Source organism: Papaver somniferum, chromosome 4 (assembly GCF_003573695.1).
Source record: "Papaver somniferum cultivar HN1 chromosome 4, ASM357369v1, whole genome shotgun sequence".
In the NCBI taxonomy this organism is placed as follows: Eukaryota; Viridiplantae; Streptophyta; class Magnoliopsida; order Ranunculales; family Papaveraceae; genus Papaver; species Papaver somniferum.
In genome coordinates, this window is record NC_039361.1 from 78,185,709 (window position 1) to 78,201,027 (window position 15,319).

The 15,319-nt window shown below is 36.3% G+C and overlaps 1 protein-coding gene across 2 annotated transcripts; it reads right to left on the minus strand.

Annotated features, from left to right (window-relative positions):
- Positions 1-411: 411 nt before the first annotated feature.
- Positions 412-6,335, minus strand: LOC113275968 (aspartate--tRNA ligase 2, cytoplasmic-like). 2 transcript variants are annotated; one of them, XM_026525555.1, is made up of 11 exons: positions 6,174-6,335; positions 5,262-5,785; positions 5,068-5,178; positions 4,768-4,881; positions 3,875-4,165; positions 3,692-3,802; positions 2,690-2,743; positions 2,124-2,203; positions 1,884-1,999; positions 1,344-1,458; positions 412-857 (listed from the first exon to the last, which is right to left on the minus strand). In XM_026525555.1, exons 2-11 carry the CDS (start codon positions 5,766-5,768, stop codon positions 731-733), a joined length of 1,626 nt encoding a protein of 541 aa, XP_026381340.1. In that variant the 5' UTR covers positions 5,769-5,785; positions 6,174-6,335; the 3' UTR covers positions 412-730. The 2 variants fall into 2 exon arrangements, with proteins under 2 accessions (XP_026381340.1, XP_026381341.1); XM_026525556.1 differs by having other exon boundaries at positions 6,181-6,331.
- Between the last annotated feature and the right edge of the window lie 8,984 nt (positions 6,336-15,319).

Genomic DNA, 15,319 nt, shown 5'->3' on the forward strand with positions numbered 1-15,319 from the left:
TATGCCTAGAGACTGCTTTGGTAGCAATGAACCATTAATTGGGGAGCCAACCTTAACCAATCAAGGTATATACTTCACGCTATTTTTGCAAAGAATCACATGCATTTTGCCCTAACAAATTCTTTCTGACCGACTCTACAAACACCCGGATCATTTATTTTCATTTTTGTTTTCTTGTGTGGGTGTTTCGAAATGTATCTAAATTCGATTTAGAGTCCCTGACCAATTAGACTGTTAGATGAGTCACAATGGCACTAGCAATCAAGAAACCCCATATCTCTCTCGGGACACCATTGAGGAGGGTTCTTTTTTAACCTGAACTACACCTAACAACAAATGATATCATTTCACTGGGGGAAGAGATGTGAGCCCCGCTTTTAGGGATGCGGCACAAAGTGAAGACAACTCTGAAGCAATACTGTGGGAAGCTTATACACAGATTTGTTAAATTTGAAACTTCTAAAATAGCATATCCCTACAACAAAATATTGATCAAACTTGTGGTTCAAGGTCTATTCATCCATTGAAAGCTAACTTGGAATGCAGCCTTTAGACCAGCCATCGCTGTATTTTGCAACAATGTTAGTGACAATCTTTGATGGCAACATTTATCCAAATGGTGTGGTAGGATAAATCACATCACCAGAATTTGATCGTAGATCCAAAAATACCCTAGTTCAGATAGGTATAACTATGGAATTATCTTATTAATGGAAAAGATGAAAACAAACTATGGAGTGATCCTTTGAGGGTCACGAGGGAAAAGCGAGGTTTTACGGATGTTGTTTAAAGCACAGAAAAGCATCACCACTCGCTCCAATCCAACTCCAAATCCACCATGCGGGGGTGCTCCGTACCTATAATAAACCAAGATTAGAGTGCTTCTACACACACATAGGTAGTTTATATAGAAAAAACTAAAGCCGTCTAGAAATGCCTCTTCCAGATGAGCCAGATTCGTTGAAAGGAAGAAAAAAAAAAGCGAAAAAAAATCTCTGCAAAAGCAAGTTCTTCAACAATGCTAGAAGTCTAGAGAAAATCTGACGGAAGTGGTCTTCACAAATATTCGACAACGAAAATATAATAGTAACGCAGGTAAACAAGTTGGAATGGAGCATGAACAATTCAGCATCTCTTCAAATTCTCATTCTTCTTCGTTTTTCTTGGGCCAGCTTATAACAAACTTCCTAATACATAATTTTAATGTTCAAGGCAATCTCCTTCTACTATACACTAAGAATATATACCCCCATAATAAACCCAATAACTAACTCATCGTCAATTCAGAAACTTAAGGATTGGTAGATATAGAAAACCGACAATGGTAAGGTTAAGAAACATACCGGAATGCATCAATATACGTTTCAATAGACTTCAGATCAATTCCCAGACCCTCTGCTCTAGTACTCAAGAGCTCAGGTACGTGCACACGTTGAGCTCCTGAAATGATCTCCTCACCTTCAGGAAGAAATGGAAAAATCAAATTAAGAAGACTGATAATGAAGCAAGAGATACAAAATTCTTTATTCTACCAAGGGAAGATACAAAGATCTCTGTTCAAGGAGCATTATCAATTCAGTTATAGAAAACCAAGATGAGGATGACATGTTACAGCTCAGTACCCTCAGGTAAGCTGTCAGGCTTCCTTTCGGTATAAATAGTTGCAACATTATCGAGCAGATCTTACAGGACCGGAAACCATAAGTAGGGAAAGAACTCAAATTGGAAAATAAGTACATCTAATGCATAACAGCATGGGAGAAGCTAAAAAAATAAATGAAGCCGCATGCCGTAATACATAGGGGGTTTAAAACAGTGAAGCAGCAGAACAGAAATCAAATACTAATACCAATTGCTTTATGCAAGAAATATATTCAAGTTACCTCGAATAAAGACATCAAATGAATTGCTGTATGCAGGGTTGTCATAAGCTGGCATGGTGTAAAACGGTCTAACAGCCAATGGATACCGGTGAAGTAAATAGAACTCAGTGTCATACCTGTCAGATGCAAAATTTCAGTTAGCCATAAAAGCACGACTTCAGAAGTATTTCAAATGAGAGCTACAAATATGTATATCTGAATATTCAGATCACCAGGCAAAACACAAAACTAAATACTTACTTCTCAAGTACAAGCTTCCCTAACTTCCTCTCCACTTCTGTATTTAGATCACCAAGAGGGTCAACTTCAACACCAGCTTCCTGCGCAGAGGTTGTTAATGAACTTTCCGGCGTAACAAGGAAACAGAAAACCAGCATTTCATGCTTGGCCATGGTATTAGTGTCGGTTTCATGATAATTCAATAAGATAAACGAAACTCATTATGTTTAAACCAAATAACTGACGTCAGATTCACTTGAATTATTACTTTATTACTTTTGTTTTACTATATCAGCAAACATATCCATGTAATATACTTCCCAAGGAAAAAACAGAAGTCCTTCCATAATTAGACAAACTCTTAGATTTTCATTCATGTTGTAAATTAACACTCACCCTCAAAAGCCAAATCCTACACTATTATCCTCACAATTTTGTGGGAATGAAAACTCAGAATTAGAATGTGATGTACTGTCTGAAACATCTTTTGTATTGTACAGAGTGTATTCCTACCTATCTCATCATATTTCTTCATTGGTCCATCACTTCAATAATAACGAGAAAAAGTATAAAGAGTGAATTCATACCTTCAACATTTGAACCCCTTCCTCGAAAGTAAGTCTCAAAGTCTTCCTTAGGTACTGCCATGACAAGTAGATACTCAGAATTACAATATACAAGGTAAAAAATAACTAGAAAAACTGTGAAGGAGCAAAAACACATGATAAGACAGGATACAAGACTTGAGATGTCCGCATGCTACAGTATTGCCTTCACGTTTAGTCTACTCAACTTCAAGCACATATCTTCTTCAGAAGTATTTATACTGGGAGGGGCTAGACTTATATTTTACAGGCTTAGAATGAAAAGGATTAAAAACATGCAACACTGTCTGCATCAAAGCCAATGTTTTGGACTTTTAAAGCCCCAAAAGCATGTACCCCAAGAAAACACCAACATGTGCAAGCATCAAGGCAGCAAAAAGTGAAGCGCAAAAAGGCGCACATCAAGGAGAAAAAAAAGTTGAGCACAAAAAAGAGTGCATCAAGGAGCGCCTCAAAACAGTTTTCAAACATTGACATTTGACACTATATGCAGAATTTTACATAAGCCCACTTATATTCTGTGTAGAAAAACTCGTTAAGCGGTCGCCAGGCGGAGTGGGGTCTAGCACCTGTAGGGACTAGTAAGGGAGTACGCGGGAAAATAAAGATATAAGTACATATGTGATATTAGCAAGAGATAGAGAGCTAATTAAAATAGCAGTTGCTTAATGATAAAAAAACAAAAAAGAATGTAAGAAGAGAAAACCAAATAGGAGGGTGGCTGCACGTTTTTGTTTTTCTCACTCTTTTGTAACTTTTCCTAATAAAAACTGAATATTTTCAACCGGATAATAACCGATCGCCCAAAAATCAGCACCAAATTACCCAAACCCATTAGGCGCAAAAGGCCCAAAAAAATTGGCCAAAGGCCAGCCGCCTAAACGGCGTCTTTTAGCTACACAGCTTGTCCTGACATATAAAAAAGTTTTCAGTTCAAATTAGGCCTATACAAATTCTAGATTGCTTATTCAAAGAATCTTTTACCTTTAGAGGTTCAAAGGGATACTGCTTCCCAATGGCCTCAAGTTCTTTCTGGCAGTTCTCATTCAAACTGTCGAACATTGCAACAAATAGGTGGTCTACGACGTCCATCACCTGCATTAACAAGATTACTAAATTAAATATCTAAAGCAGGCGATAGTGGATTCTCAAAAGAGGTTCCCATACCTCAGAATAATGCTCCTTAATCTCCATTTCCGCATCAAGACCAGTAAACTCACACAAATGTCTGTGTGTGAAGGAATCTTCTGCCCTGAAAACAGGGCCAATCTCAAAGACACGCCCAAGATCACCACAAATTGCCATCTGCTTGTGAAGTTGTGGTGACTGAGCTAGGCATGCAGGGCGGCCTTTATAGTCAAGTCTGAAGACAGATGCACCACCTTCACTTGAGCCTGCTATCAATTTTGGTGTATGGATTCCAACAAATCCTTCGGATAACAAGAATTGCCTAAATATCTGCAGAAGTATGAATATGTTCACAAACAATTAGACTTCGCTTAACAATAAGCGGAACAAAACACCGCACAAGCTGACCTTATTTGTGAAAGAGCAGACAGCAAATTAATGATCGCTAGGCAAGTGTGACGGGTTGGAGAGTGAGAATACACTAGCAGTATTTACCAAATCAGCTCCCCTTAACTCTTCCATATAAGGGACAACTGTTTCTATACACAACTATATGGTCATTTTGCCACACAGTTGGAACTTCCTACACATCCACAAAAAGCAACAGTACTTCATTTTAGGGGCTTGGGCAGTGAGAGAAGGCGTGCCAAAACGTCCCCAAGCCATGACTTTGAAGTTTAAAGGTGTGTGATCTATCCTGCAATGCTTGAGCTAATGTACGTGGATGCTTTCGAAGAAATCAATGCACTTTCAAATGAAGATACAATTTAGGGGTTCCATTTCTTCATACTTCATTCTTATGTTTCAAAATGTAATATTGCCTTGTAGACTAATGAGAAACTAAATATTATAACTAACAGGATAACATAAGGCCTTCTAGAACTGAGGTATTTAACAGTTCAATGTAATTCACACGGTGGATGTGTACTTACATTTTCAACTTGACACTGAATGCGAAAAATCCCTTGGTTAGCAGGTGTGCGCAAATCTAAAACCCTAAAGTTTAAACGGGTATCCTGGTTAACGCGAACAAGCTGTTCTCCACCCTGCAACATTCAAAAGAGAAACAGCTTTAATAGGTTTATAATCAGAATAACATTACATTGTAATAAACTCTGCAACCAATCACCACATCTTTGAACAAAAAAACAGGAAAGCAGAGAGCCTATGTTTCTATCCTACTTGTTTCTTATCATAGGTTCTCCAAGAAAGGTATAAATGTGAAAGCATACCTGCAGAGCTTTCTCAATGTCGACTTCACTACGTGCAGCATCATCAATATTGATTGGAAGCGTAGGTAAAGCTTTACTAATGCCATAGATTTTTCTGACTTGTAGTTCAACCTGCAGCAAAGAAGATCAGTTCTCCCAAATTCCTGCAAAATCAAACAGCACTTATCAAATCTTACTAAGATCAATGACAATACCTGCTGGGTTGCCCCCTTGATCGGAGCATCAGGAACTGATACAATCCCTTCGATGTCCACATGAGATTCTTTGCTCAAACTAGTTGCAAACTTCACCATTTGACGACTAACGAGATTATCCGCCACAGTAAGAACACACTGAAGAGTGAAGCCCTTCTCTCTCAAAACTAGGAATCCAATATTTTTACCAACAGGACGGGTTGTTTGAATTCGTCCACGGACGAGAACTGTTTTATCCTTCAAACTTTCATTTACCAATCCAACTTCAGTCCATTTTCGACCACTAACAGCTTTTGATTGCAAATCTGGAAGTGCAACTTCCCCATAATTTTCAGATAACGGATCAGCTTCAATTGAGGCAGCAGCTAGAGCAGCAGAAGCCGCTGCAGCTTCTTGTTGACGTTTAAGTTTCTCCTGTCTTATTGCTTCTTTCTTTGCAGCTTTTTTACTCAAAGTAGTCCCACCTTCTTCTTCTGCGAGGTTAGAGGTGTTCTCCGGCTGCGACATTGTATAATTTGAAGTACCTGAAAATTAATGTCACTATTCATGAGATTTACAGCGATTTTCCAAAACAGGCAAAAATTACTGTACAACAATGGGAGGTACAGAAGATTAAACCCATCAAAATCCACAACCCAAAACCGAGTTTCTACAAAATTATTTAATCTATTTACATAATCGTAGGGATTGAAAACACAATCCCCCACTCAACAATTGCAACAACTTAATCTTTCGATATAATTCATCTAATTTCAACATAAAAGGTTAACTGAATCTGAAACACGAAGCTTCTTACTTGGGTGAGTTTACACCACGAATCGACTAAACAGTCAAATCAAACTCAGAAAATTGAAATCGAAATCGAAATCAGTAGTACACAAGAAGATTAAGGATAAAGAAGGGGAAACAAACCTTTGACCTTATAATGAAGTCGAAGAAAAAACCAAAGATCCTCTTAACCTCGTCTAGGGTTTTAGAGTGGAAGGGAGAGAGGTTTCTCGGCTAGGGTTAAAGTCTTCCTGTGAGTCTGTGAATGAGGAGTTTTGAAAGATGATGTATTATGAAATTACAAAGGGCAGATCGAGGCCATTATGGGCTTATGCCTGTTCGGATTACCACAAGCAAGGGTCGAGCAGAACGTTTTTGCTTCACCATTTCTTTTAACCTTTTTACTTTTATAAAAAGGCTATTATCGGGGGCGTCACACTCCATTAGGAGGCATCACCTTATATGATAAAAATGGGTCACCCATAAGTAGTATCAAAAACCATTTATCTTAAATAATATTGTAATAACCAAACAATCCTTATGTAGTTAATTTTAATTTTAATTTAATTATTATTTAATTAAATTAAGAAGATGAATTTTGTTATATATTTGTGAGTTCTGGGACAAAGTTTTGTGGGAAAAAAGCTAGAGAGAAGAGGAAAAGAAAAAAATTGAAGATTTCTTGCAAAACCTAGATTTTTTGATTCACTCAACAAAAATGGATGAAACAAGTTATCAATTCGAGATGGGTGAATCTTTGTATGATGGAGAAAACAAGTTTTACATTCCTCATGTTGGAGACCAAGAGATGGATGATTTGTTAGATGGTAGAATGAATCTCAACCAATTGAAGAAATAAATCAACAAAGTGAAGAACCAATGGTTGAAAATCAACAGGTACACCTCTAAGCTATCTCCCATGGGTTCAATTTCGCTTAAAACTAGCTTAAGTACGAAAAAAGTTTGAGACTTTTAGACTTTCATGAAAAATTACGGTTGAGTTTAGCTTCGTTGCCAACCGTAATTTAGGTTTACGTCTAGGTTTTGGAAGAACTCCAAACCGTAACTAGTTTCCATAGGACAAAATGGAATTACGGTTGGTAATATGTCATGCCAAACATTTCAAAAACCCAAACGTGGGAGAATACGTCTGGAAAAAAAATTCACGAACCTAGACGTAGAAGATTACGTCTGGAAAGTTTACTTCGCGAACCTAGACGTAGAAGATTACGTCTGGAAAAATTACATCACGAACCTAGACGTAATCCAATTTGAAGTTTCTTCTAAAACATCCAGGAAGAATTACGTTTAGGTTAGCCTATAAGATAAACCTAGACGTAAATTCATTTTCTGCGGTTGGAATTAAAAGGAACCTGGACGTGATTTCAATTTCTACGGTTGGAATGAAGAGAAACCTGGACGTAAACCAACACGCAAGCTAATTTTACGGTTTGAATTCATCCAAACATGGACGTAAGTTCTTCAAAAACTGAAATTATGGTTGGCGAACCTAGACGTAATCGCAACGATGAAGTGAATTGAAGTTGAATTGAAATTACTGAGAAGGAAGAGGAGCAATTTTTTTGTGAATTAGAATATAAAAAATTAGGTTTTTAAATTTTTATTTTAGTTTAAGGGTAACCTAGACATTCTGTTTATGTGTTAGGATATCCCATAACCTCTTTTTTGGATACTAAGAATCCAAGTGAAGCCCCTCTAATGGAGTGTGACGCCCCAATAATAACCTTCTTTTATAAAGTTCAAAAATATATCACTTTATTATTATTAATTTATTTTTATCTTTTGAAATGTCTATCCAATCTAACTGCTAATGTTTTTGCGTCCAGAAGTTTGAAAAGTAATTTCGATTTTTTTGTACCCATAAGTCAAAAGCAATTTCTGAAGTGGTATCCAAAGACTAGCAAATTGGCAGATTTATCAAATTGAGGGAGAACAAATGGTTTAGAAACCGGTACTTCCATGTAGCATTTACAAGTATCCATCTTTTATCCTTTTGACTTATGAGATACATTTGTTAAATTTTTTAACACATAAGGAGTATACAAGAAGAAAAACAAAAAAAAATTTTTCTCTCTTCTTTATCCTAAGAATTGTGAAATTTTTAAGGCAGTATTTTTTTGTGGGACGATAAAAATATACTTATTGGGAAAAAAAAGAGGAGGTAGGACGGAGGAAGTATAATTTTAGTTGAAGAATAATGTGACTTAGGATGTCTTTTTTTTGTGTTGTCTGCATGAGCTAAATAGGTGTGATAGCTAAGACTACGGAACATAGTGTTTTAACACTTTAATTCTTTCGCAATGAGCGAGATTGGAGCCGGAGTGATATTTGAAGAGACTATTTGGCAAACGGTTTTCCTTGCGAAGAAGAAGTTGAGGTGGGGGGAATCTTTGCCATATTAGAAAGGAAAAAAATTGCCATAAGTAGTTGTCGGTTTTGCCATAAGGCAAATAGTTTGTCATTTCCATTTGGTTTGTTCACAAGGCAAACAGTTTGTCGCATAGCGAAGACTTTCAATCCACCTTCAATTAAACGAGTGGTCTATTGAGTTTAGGGTGAAAGGGGGTTTTGCTCTATTCATACTAGTGTCAAATTTAACAAAGTCTTTTATTTTGATTGAAAGACTCAACCCTATGGCCCTTCCTTTAAGGATGTAGCTAACCTGAGCAAAAAGAAGTATTCATAGACAGGGTTATCTTAATATTTGAAAAACAAACAACAAGTAATCATCATTCAATGGATTCTTATCTGCTAGAGCATTGCTCGGTTGAACCCACCAAGCGTTGGTGTGTCAAGTTTGGTTGTCATATTTAGTATCAAAACTCAATTAGCGTCGCTTTATTAAATGTACTAGAGTCAACTTCGTTTAGGTTAGACTAGAAAGTCTAGGAATGTTTAGGTTAGACTAGAAAGTCTAGGAATGTTGAGACATACATGTATTACTCTGAAGACCTGAAGAATTCTTGGACGATCTCAAAAATAAAAATCCAAGATCAATCTAGTCGTATCCAAATCAAGATGATTGCATTCTAAAAAAGTATGAATCTTTCGATCTACATTTCAACAATAACGAGTCTTGTTTTTTATATCAATTAAGGACCTAACCTATTTAGATTGATTTCGTACTACCTGCGATATTTGCATTATAAAGATAAAACGATATAACGTGGAAAAAGAAAAAACACAAGAGACCAGAAATTTTGTTAACGAGGAAAATTGTACCTGAATAAAACCCTTGGGACCTTGTAAAACTTTGAACACCACATTATATTGAACCGCTAAAAATACTAGCGTACTATCATATTTTGGATTGATATATAGTTGAAACAGAATTAACCATCCAAGCAATTCAGTTTCAGCCGCATTTATTACGTCTCTTGAACGTTGGAAGATTCTACGTACTTGATTCCCTTAGATGACGTCCTTCACATATTAAAAGTTGCTTCAACCTCAGTGATGACTTTTGATACCAGTATGTCTATAACAGATAAGCCTATTTGATTTCCCTTTTGACTTTTTAATTTAGGTTTAAAAATCTGTTTGTAATAGATAATTTCTAGGAAACCTCACGAACACTTACACTCAGTTACATTAGAAGCTTGGATTACTAACCACCTTGCAAGAACAATCCAAATAAACCAAAGAAAAATTTAGATATCTATCTTGAGGAATCACAAAGTCTGATACGAATAGAACTTTGCAATTTTTATCTATCTCGTTCCTGATCTGAGAATACTAAACCTTCGAAGATCAATAAGAACAAGATCAGGATACACGAACTATCAGGTAAAAGATAGTCCGATCGGGCTTCACGAATCCCTAAGTGAAGTCGTCAAAGTCGCAACCTAGAATAAAGTTCACGAAGAACCTAGGTTATATAGGATGACTATAGTAACCAACTAGGACAAAATAGTGCTGGGAATTAAGGAATCATGTTGCATGAGTCTCTTTATGTTAGAGCATTTCTCAGTCGAACTCGCAAGCGTTGCTATCTCAAGCTTGTTTGTCAAGTTTAGTTGATCAAAACTATAAGTTTTGATTTCTAGTCTACTTATAACTATGTCTCGGATTAGGATAAAATGTGTAGTTGAACTTTAGACTTCACGGTGTTCATCGATTGAAGACGAAGATCTACTAAGGAGAGCTTTGAGGAACTTGATCAACAAAAGGTATGTGGAGACTAAAACTTATCCATCACTCAGAAGTCTATTCTATTATATCTCCTAAAGAGACTAAGTCGTATAGCTATATAAACTTTTATATTATACACATTTGATATTTCGAGCAGAGTTTATCTCGCTTATCAATTTCTCGAAATACGTGTTGGAAGATTTTTGCTTTAGCTACGTTCATCATATTCTTGACGAGTTTAGTTGGAAACAATTTATTTGTTGGAAACTAAATAATACGTCAAAAGATGATCATGTGGAAATTTTCTTGAAACATCTTACATGATTTGTGTGAGACAATCATTTGATGTCGACTTGGAAAGTTTCGAATTGATAATTCGATCACTTGAAAATTACTTATAATCTAATAGTTTGTGTGAGATAGCTATTGTCGTCTTCTAAGGATGTTTTAATGATTGAACTGAGAGTTTAGAACAAAACCTTTGTCTGGATACAATACAGTATGCGTACCTAGTATGCAAATTGTTTTGATATGTTTTAGGTCCGAGAACCTTGTTTTAATACCTAGTATGCGAACGGTTTTAACTGTTAAAGCCCGGGAACCTTGTTTGCGTACCAGTATGCAAACGGTTCTTCCTGAACTAGGTTCGGGATGGTTGTTTGCGTACCCGTTTGCAAACGGATGGACAATACCAAAGTCTGGATATTATAGTTTGCGTACCTGTTTGCAAACTTAGTGGTTAAAGTTCTAAAATCGGTTAAGCATGTTTTTCATACTCATGAACAATTATATTTATGAATTAAGTAATGCAATCTTTGCAAACCATGGCTTAATGTTCATGAATTGATTCTTATTGTAGCGCCCCCTAAGCTAGCAACTGATTAATGCAAGAGATTAACTAAATAAAGAGGCACTACGAATCTAATTCAAATACTTAAACATTCAATTAAGAAATCTGCTACAAAACTTATCCCAAAACTAACCCCGCTCAGAATATATATACGTGAACTTCTCTCAAATGATACATATACAATAGTTAATTGGTTTACAGATACAATAAACAACATAATATACATAGCAGAAGTTAACTAATTAACGGAGTCAACACTTGTGGCTTTCGCTGCAAAACTCTGATCTGTCTCTGAAAACTGAAAGTGGGAATAATTAACATTTAACTTCTAAGTAATCATAAACAAGATTAAAAAAAACCATAATGTTTTCTCAGACATTAAATAGTGACCAAGTCACTGAGATACACAAATACGAATACGGACAAGCTCTTTCTTCAAACAATGTATACTATGGTTGTGCAATTCCGAACTCGCAAATCCACACCTAATCGTAAATATGGATGTCGACAATTCCGAACTCGCAAACTGTCGGTCAATATATCATAAAAGCTCTAGGTATAAATGTGAAAGAGCATATCCTCACAGAAGCAAACAAACATGTATATGGACAAACTCCTTCTTCAGACAACGTATACTATGGTTGTGCAATTACGAACTCATAAATCCACACCTAATCGTAAATATGGATGTCGACAATTCCGAACTCGCAAACTGTCGACCAATATATCCTAAAAGCTCTAGGTATAAATGTGAAGGAGCGTATCTTATATACCACACGTGGAAATTCTTATTTCCCATAACAATTCATATTGACCACAACAAATTACAGGTCCTTTCCAAACCATGGAAAAATTAACAGAATCAACAGAATTATCGTAAAACGAGTTAAACAATGCATAGAACGCACAAACAGAAATACATGAGTTTGTTAAACATAAACTTTTGTAAAGGAAAACAATAATGGTTACCAAAGAGTCAAATGTATTCCCACCTCTTTTGATGACAAGCCACGCCTACCTCGAGATCCACGATCCACTGGTTCGTTCTTTGAATCGATCGTTGTTAATACAGACTAACTGTTAATCACATAAGAAGTCTAAGAAGCTAGCCAAAATGGCTCATACAAGTCTATCTAATTGCTCTAAGCCCATTTATGGTTCTACACTTCTTTATTATTCATCTCTTGCATATCTAAAGGTTTAACTAATCCAATTAGATTGATTCTATAGTCCATAATTAAGTCTAATCCAATTAGATTGATTCTATAGTCCATAGTTAAGTCTTATGAATATCTACAACTTTGTAGAATAAGCCAAAGGCTAATTCAGACCATAAGGATCCAATACATCAAAATGGAAACATTAAACCTAAACCCAAGTCCAACTAAACAAGCCCATTACACAAAGCCTGGTCCACTAGGGTCAACTAATGATCTCTAACAATCAACATGGTCAATTAACGGTAACGTCCAGTCCAGGTCAAGTCCTGGTCCAATGGTCAAGTCTAAATCGGTCAACTAGTCAACTCAGATCAATACAAGGAACTAGGTGAATCAACGATTCAACTCAGTAAGATACCGAGTCATACAAGCTTAACCAACACACTATGTTACAGCTTGCAGGTCACTTTAACTCTAGTTCTTACATCTTCATCTACCATTTTAACATATTTAACTCTAGTTCTTACATCTTCACCTACCATTTTAACATAACAAATTCATCGTTCTTAAACAAATTGTAACTTCATTTACAAATGTACACTAGGTTTACCTGCGATTGCAGCTCTAAACCAAACTCAGATCAGCTCAACTTCTCTAAGTCACAACCAATGTAGTTAATATCGGATATCGGTTCATCTCGGCCGGGACCGATACACTGGTACGATTTTATATCAGGGATATTCTCGTTGAAATATCGATTCTAGATTTAGAGACTATAATTTTATATTAAACATTTCTCGACACATTTTCGGATAAGATATAATAGATAACATCAATTTTATCAAAAAAAACAAAAGAGTAACTTTAGTAGACTTGCTTCGAGAGCTACATGCACCTCTACTACCACCTGGAAGACTTTCTTCGCCAAAATTACCCTTAAACTTTATAGAAAACGACCAATACCGTCTCATATCAAGAAATGTAGGAAAATTTCGTATCGACCGATACGGCCGATATTTGACCGAAACGGCCGGTATTCGACCGATATGGCCGATATTATCGGGCGAATATCGTATCCCCGATATCCTTCTTATCCTATCGTTCTGGGCCGATATCCGAAATATCCCCGATATATCGGCCGATATTGACTACATTGGTCACAACATCATCGTCTCAGGTTATAAAATCTCCCTGGACTGTAGTCAGACTATCAATTACAATGATTTATATAAACTTCAACTCATCCACAGATGAATCTCAATCCATTATTATCAGTTTTCCCCTTTCAGTTTCAGCTGCAATCTAGTCAACATCCATAACACCACTTAAACCAGCCACCCTCTAGAAGTTCAATCATACCCTGCACCTTGGCACAACAACACCACCATTCGCATACCTGTAACACATCTCAATACCCTATTTACTTCAACAATAAAGCAATATGCAGCTCCACCAGCCAATATAATCCTGTGTAATTCAAAACAACAACCAAACTTCGTTTCATATCCAACATCCAGCCTTAACCCAGTTACCAATCACAAATACTCAATCAAATTATCTTCTTAAGAACCTGCAACAACACCAACCTTTTCCTCGGCATTCTACAACAACCATTCACTACTGAAATCCCATCATCCATTTATTCTTTTCTCCCATTAACACAACTGCAATATCAACCCAACTACAGAACCACCACTAAGTATTTTAAATCCATCTAACAGGTTCTGTGTTCAACTCATAACACAACCATTACACTTCAGCTAAATCCCAACTCGGGTAACATACTCTTCCTGTATATCAAAACAACTCTAATTTGCTACTCATCTACCAGCTCAACACCAATCCAAGTTTCCTTCATTTACAGCATCACAGCAGCAACAACCTCACCACTACTACCTCAATTCATCCGTTAAACACCTATTACTTCAATCTAATCAACTCAACCTTCACCTCTAACAAAGATAGCAAACACAGACCCAATCCCAACTACACTTCAACCTCAACAATTCATCTTCTATCAACATCACTTCTAACTACAATTACAGTTCCATTATCTAATAACATAATCTCAACAATTTAAACAATCCAATACAAAATCTTGAAATTAGAATAATTAGAAGCTTACCCAAACTTTAGCATACCTTGAATTGCTAATACGCTGAATCAATTCCACCGAAGACCTAATTTCTGTTTTGGGGTAGAACAGAAATCCTAATTCTCAAATTTTCACCAAATTAACTTTTAAACTTCAATTAAACATCTACCCATTAATCCTCAGTCCATCAGCAACTCGATCTACATCTCAGATCCACATAATTCTTCAACAACTTTCATCTTCAAGAAACCCTAAATTATTCAGTTATTCTCTGAATCAACTTCAGAACTTCCATTGAACCACAACCCATCTCTAATCTTCTCCTTAATTACTCAATTTCACCATCTACCTACTCACAGAACTTATTAAGAAAACCTAATTCTTAATTCACTTCCTCATTCGAGTCTGAATCAACAACAGACGCCATCACGCTCACCACCTACTACTGCATAATCTTCCACACATCCTATCGATCACAAAACCTTTGTTTAATCTCTCGAATTCGACAGAAAAGGAAGAACAGGAGAAGAACGGAAAAGAGAGAGAAAAAGAAGAAAGAAGAAAATATGAAGAATAATAAAGAAGAAGAAAAGAATAACGAGTTTATCTCCTCGTTGAGATAAGGTCGGCCAAGATTGATAAAGGCACCCGAACTGATAAGGGCAGCCAGGCGGTTAAGATATAAATGACGATTCTACCCTTCGTACTTATCTGAAGATATTTTCTCCGTCTGATATCTGAATGACACGTTCGAGTAGTCCATTGCGCGTAACTTTTCGAGATTTATTCAGCGACACTAGTTTCGTATCTAGATCGTTGTTAGTTTAATTCCTATTAATTAACGTTCGTGTTATACTAATCGAGTAATTAACGTTCGTGTTATACTAATCGAGTAATTGACGGCTAAGACGTCTCTTGACTAGTCTAATAGCGTTGACGAGCTTGAGGGTATTTACACTTATATAAGTACTTTGTACGATTAAGAATCAATCTGATTTTGTATCAATTGGTTCATATATATTTCTATGAGATA

Coding starts and splice junctions, on each gene's coding strand:
- LOC113275968 (XM_026525555.1), bottom strand. CDS start 5,768: ATGTCGCAGCCGGAGAACACCTCTAACCTCGCAGAAGAAGAAGGTGGG. Junction 5,179..5,261: donor TCAAGGGGGCAACCCAGCAG/GTATTGTCATTG, acceptor TCTTTGCTGCAG/GTTGAACTACAAGTCAGAAA. Junction 3,803..3,874: donor TTAAGGAGCATTATTCTGAG/GTATGGGAACCT, acceptor TTGTTAATGCAG/GTGATGGACGTCGTAGACCA.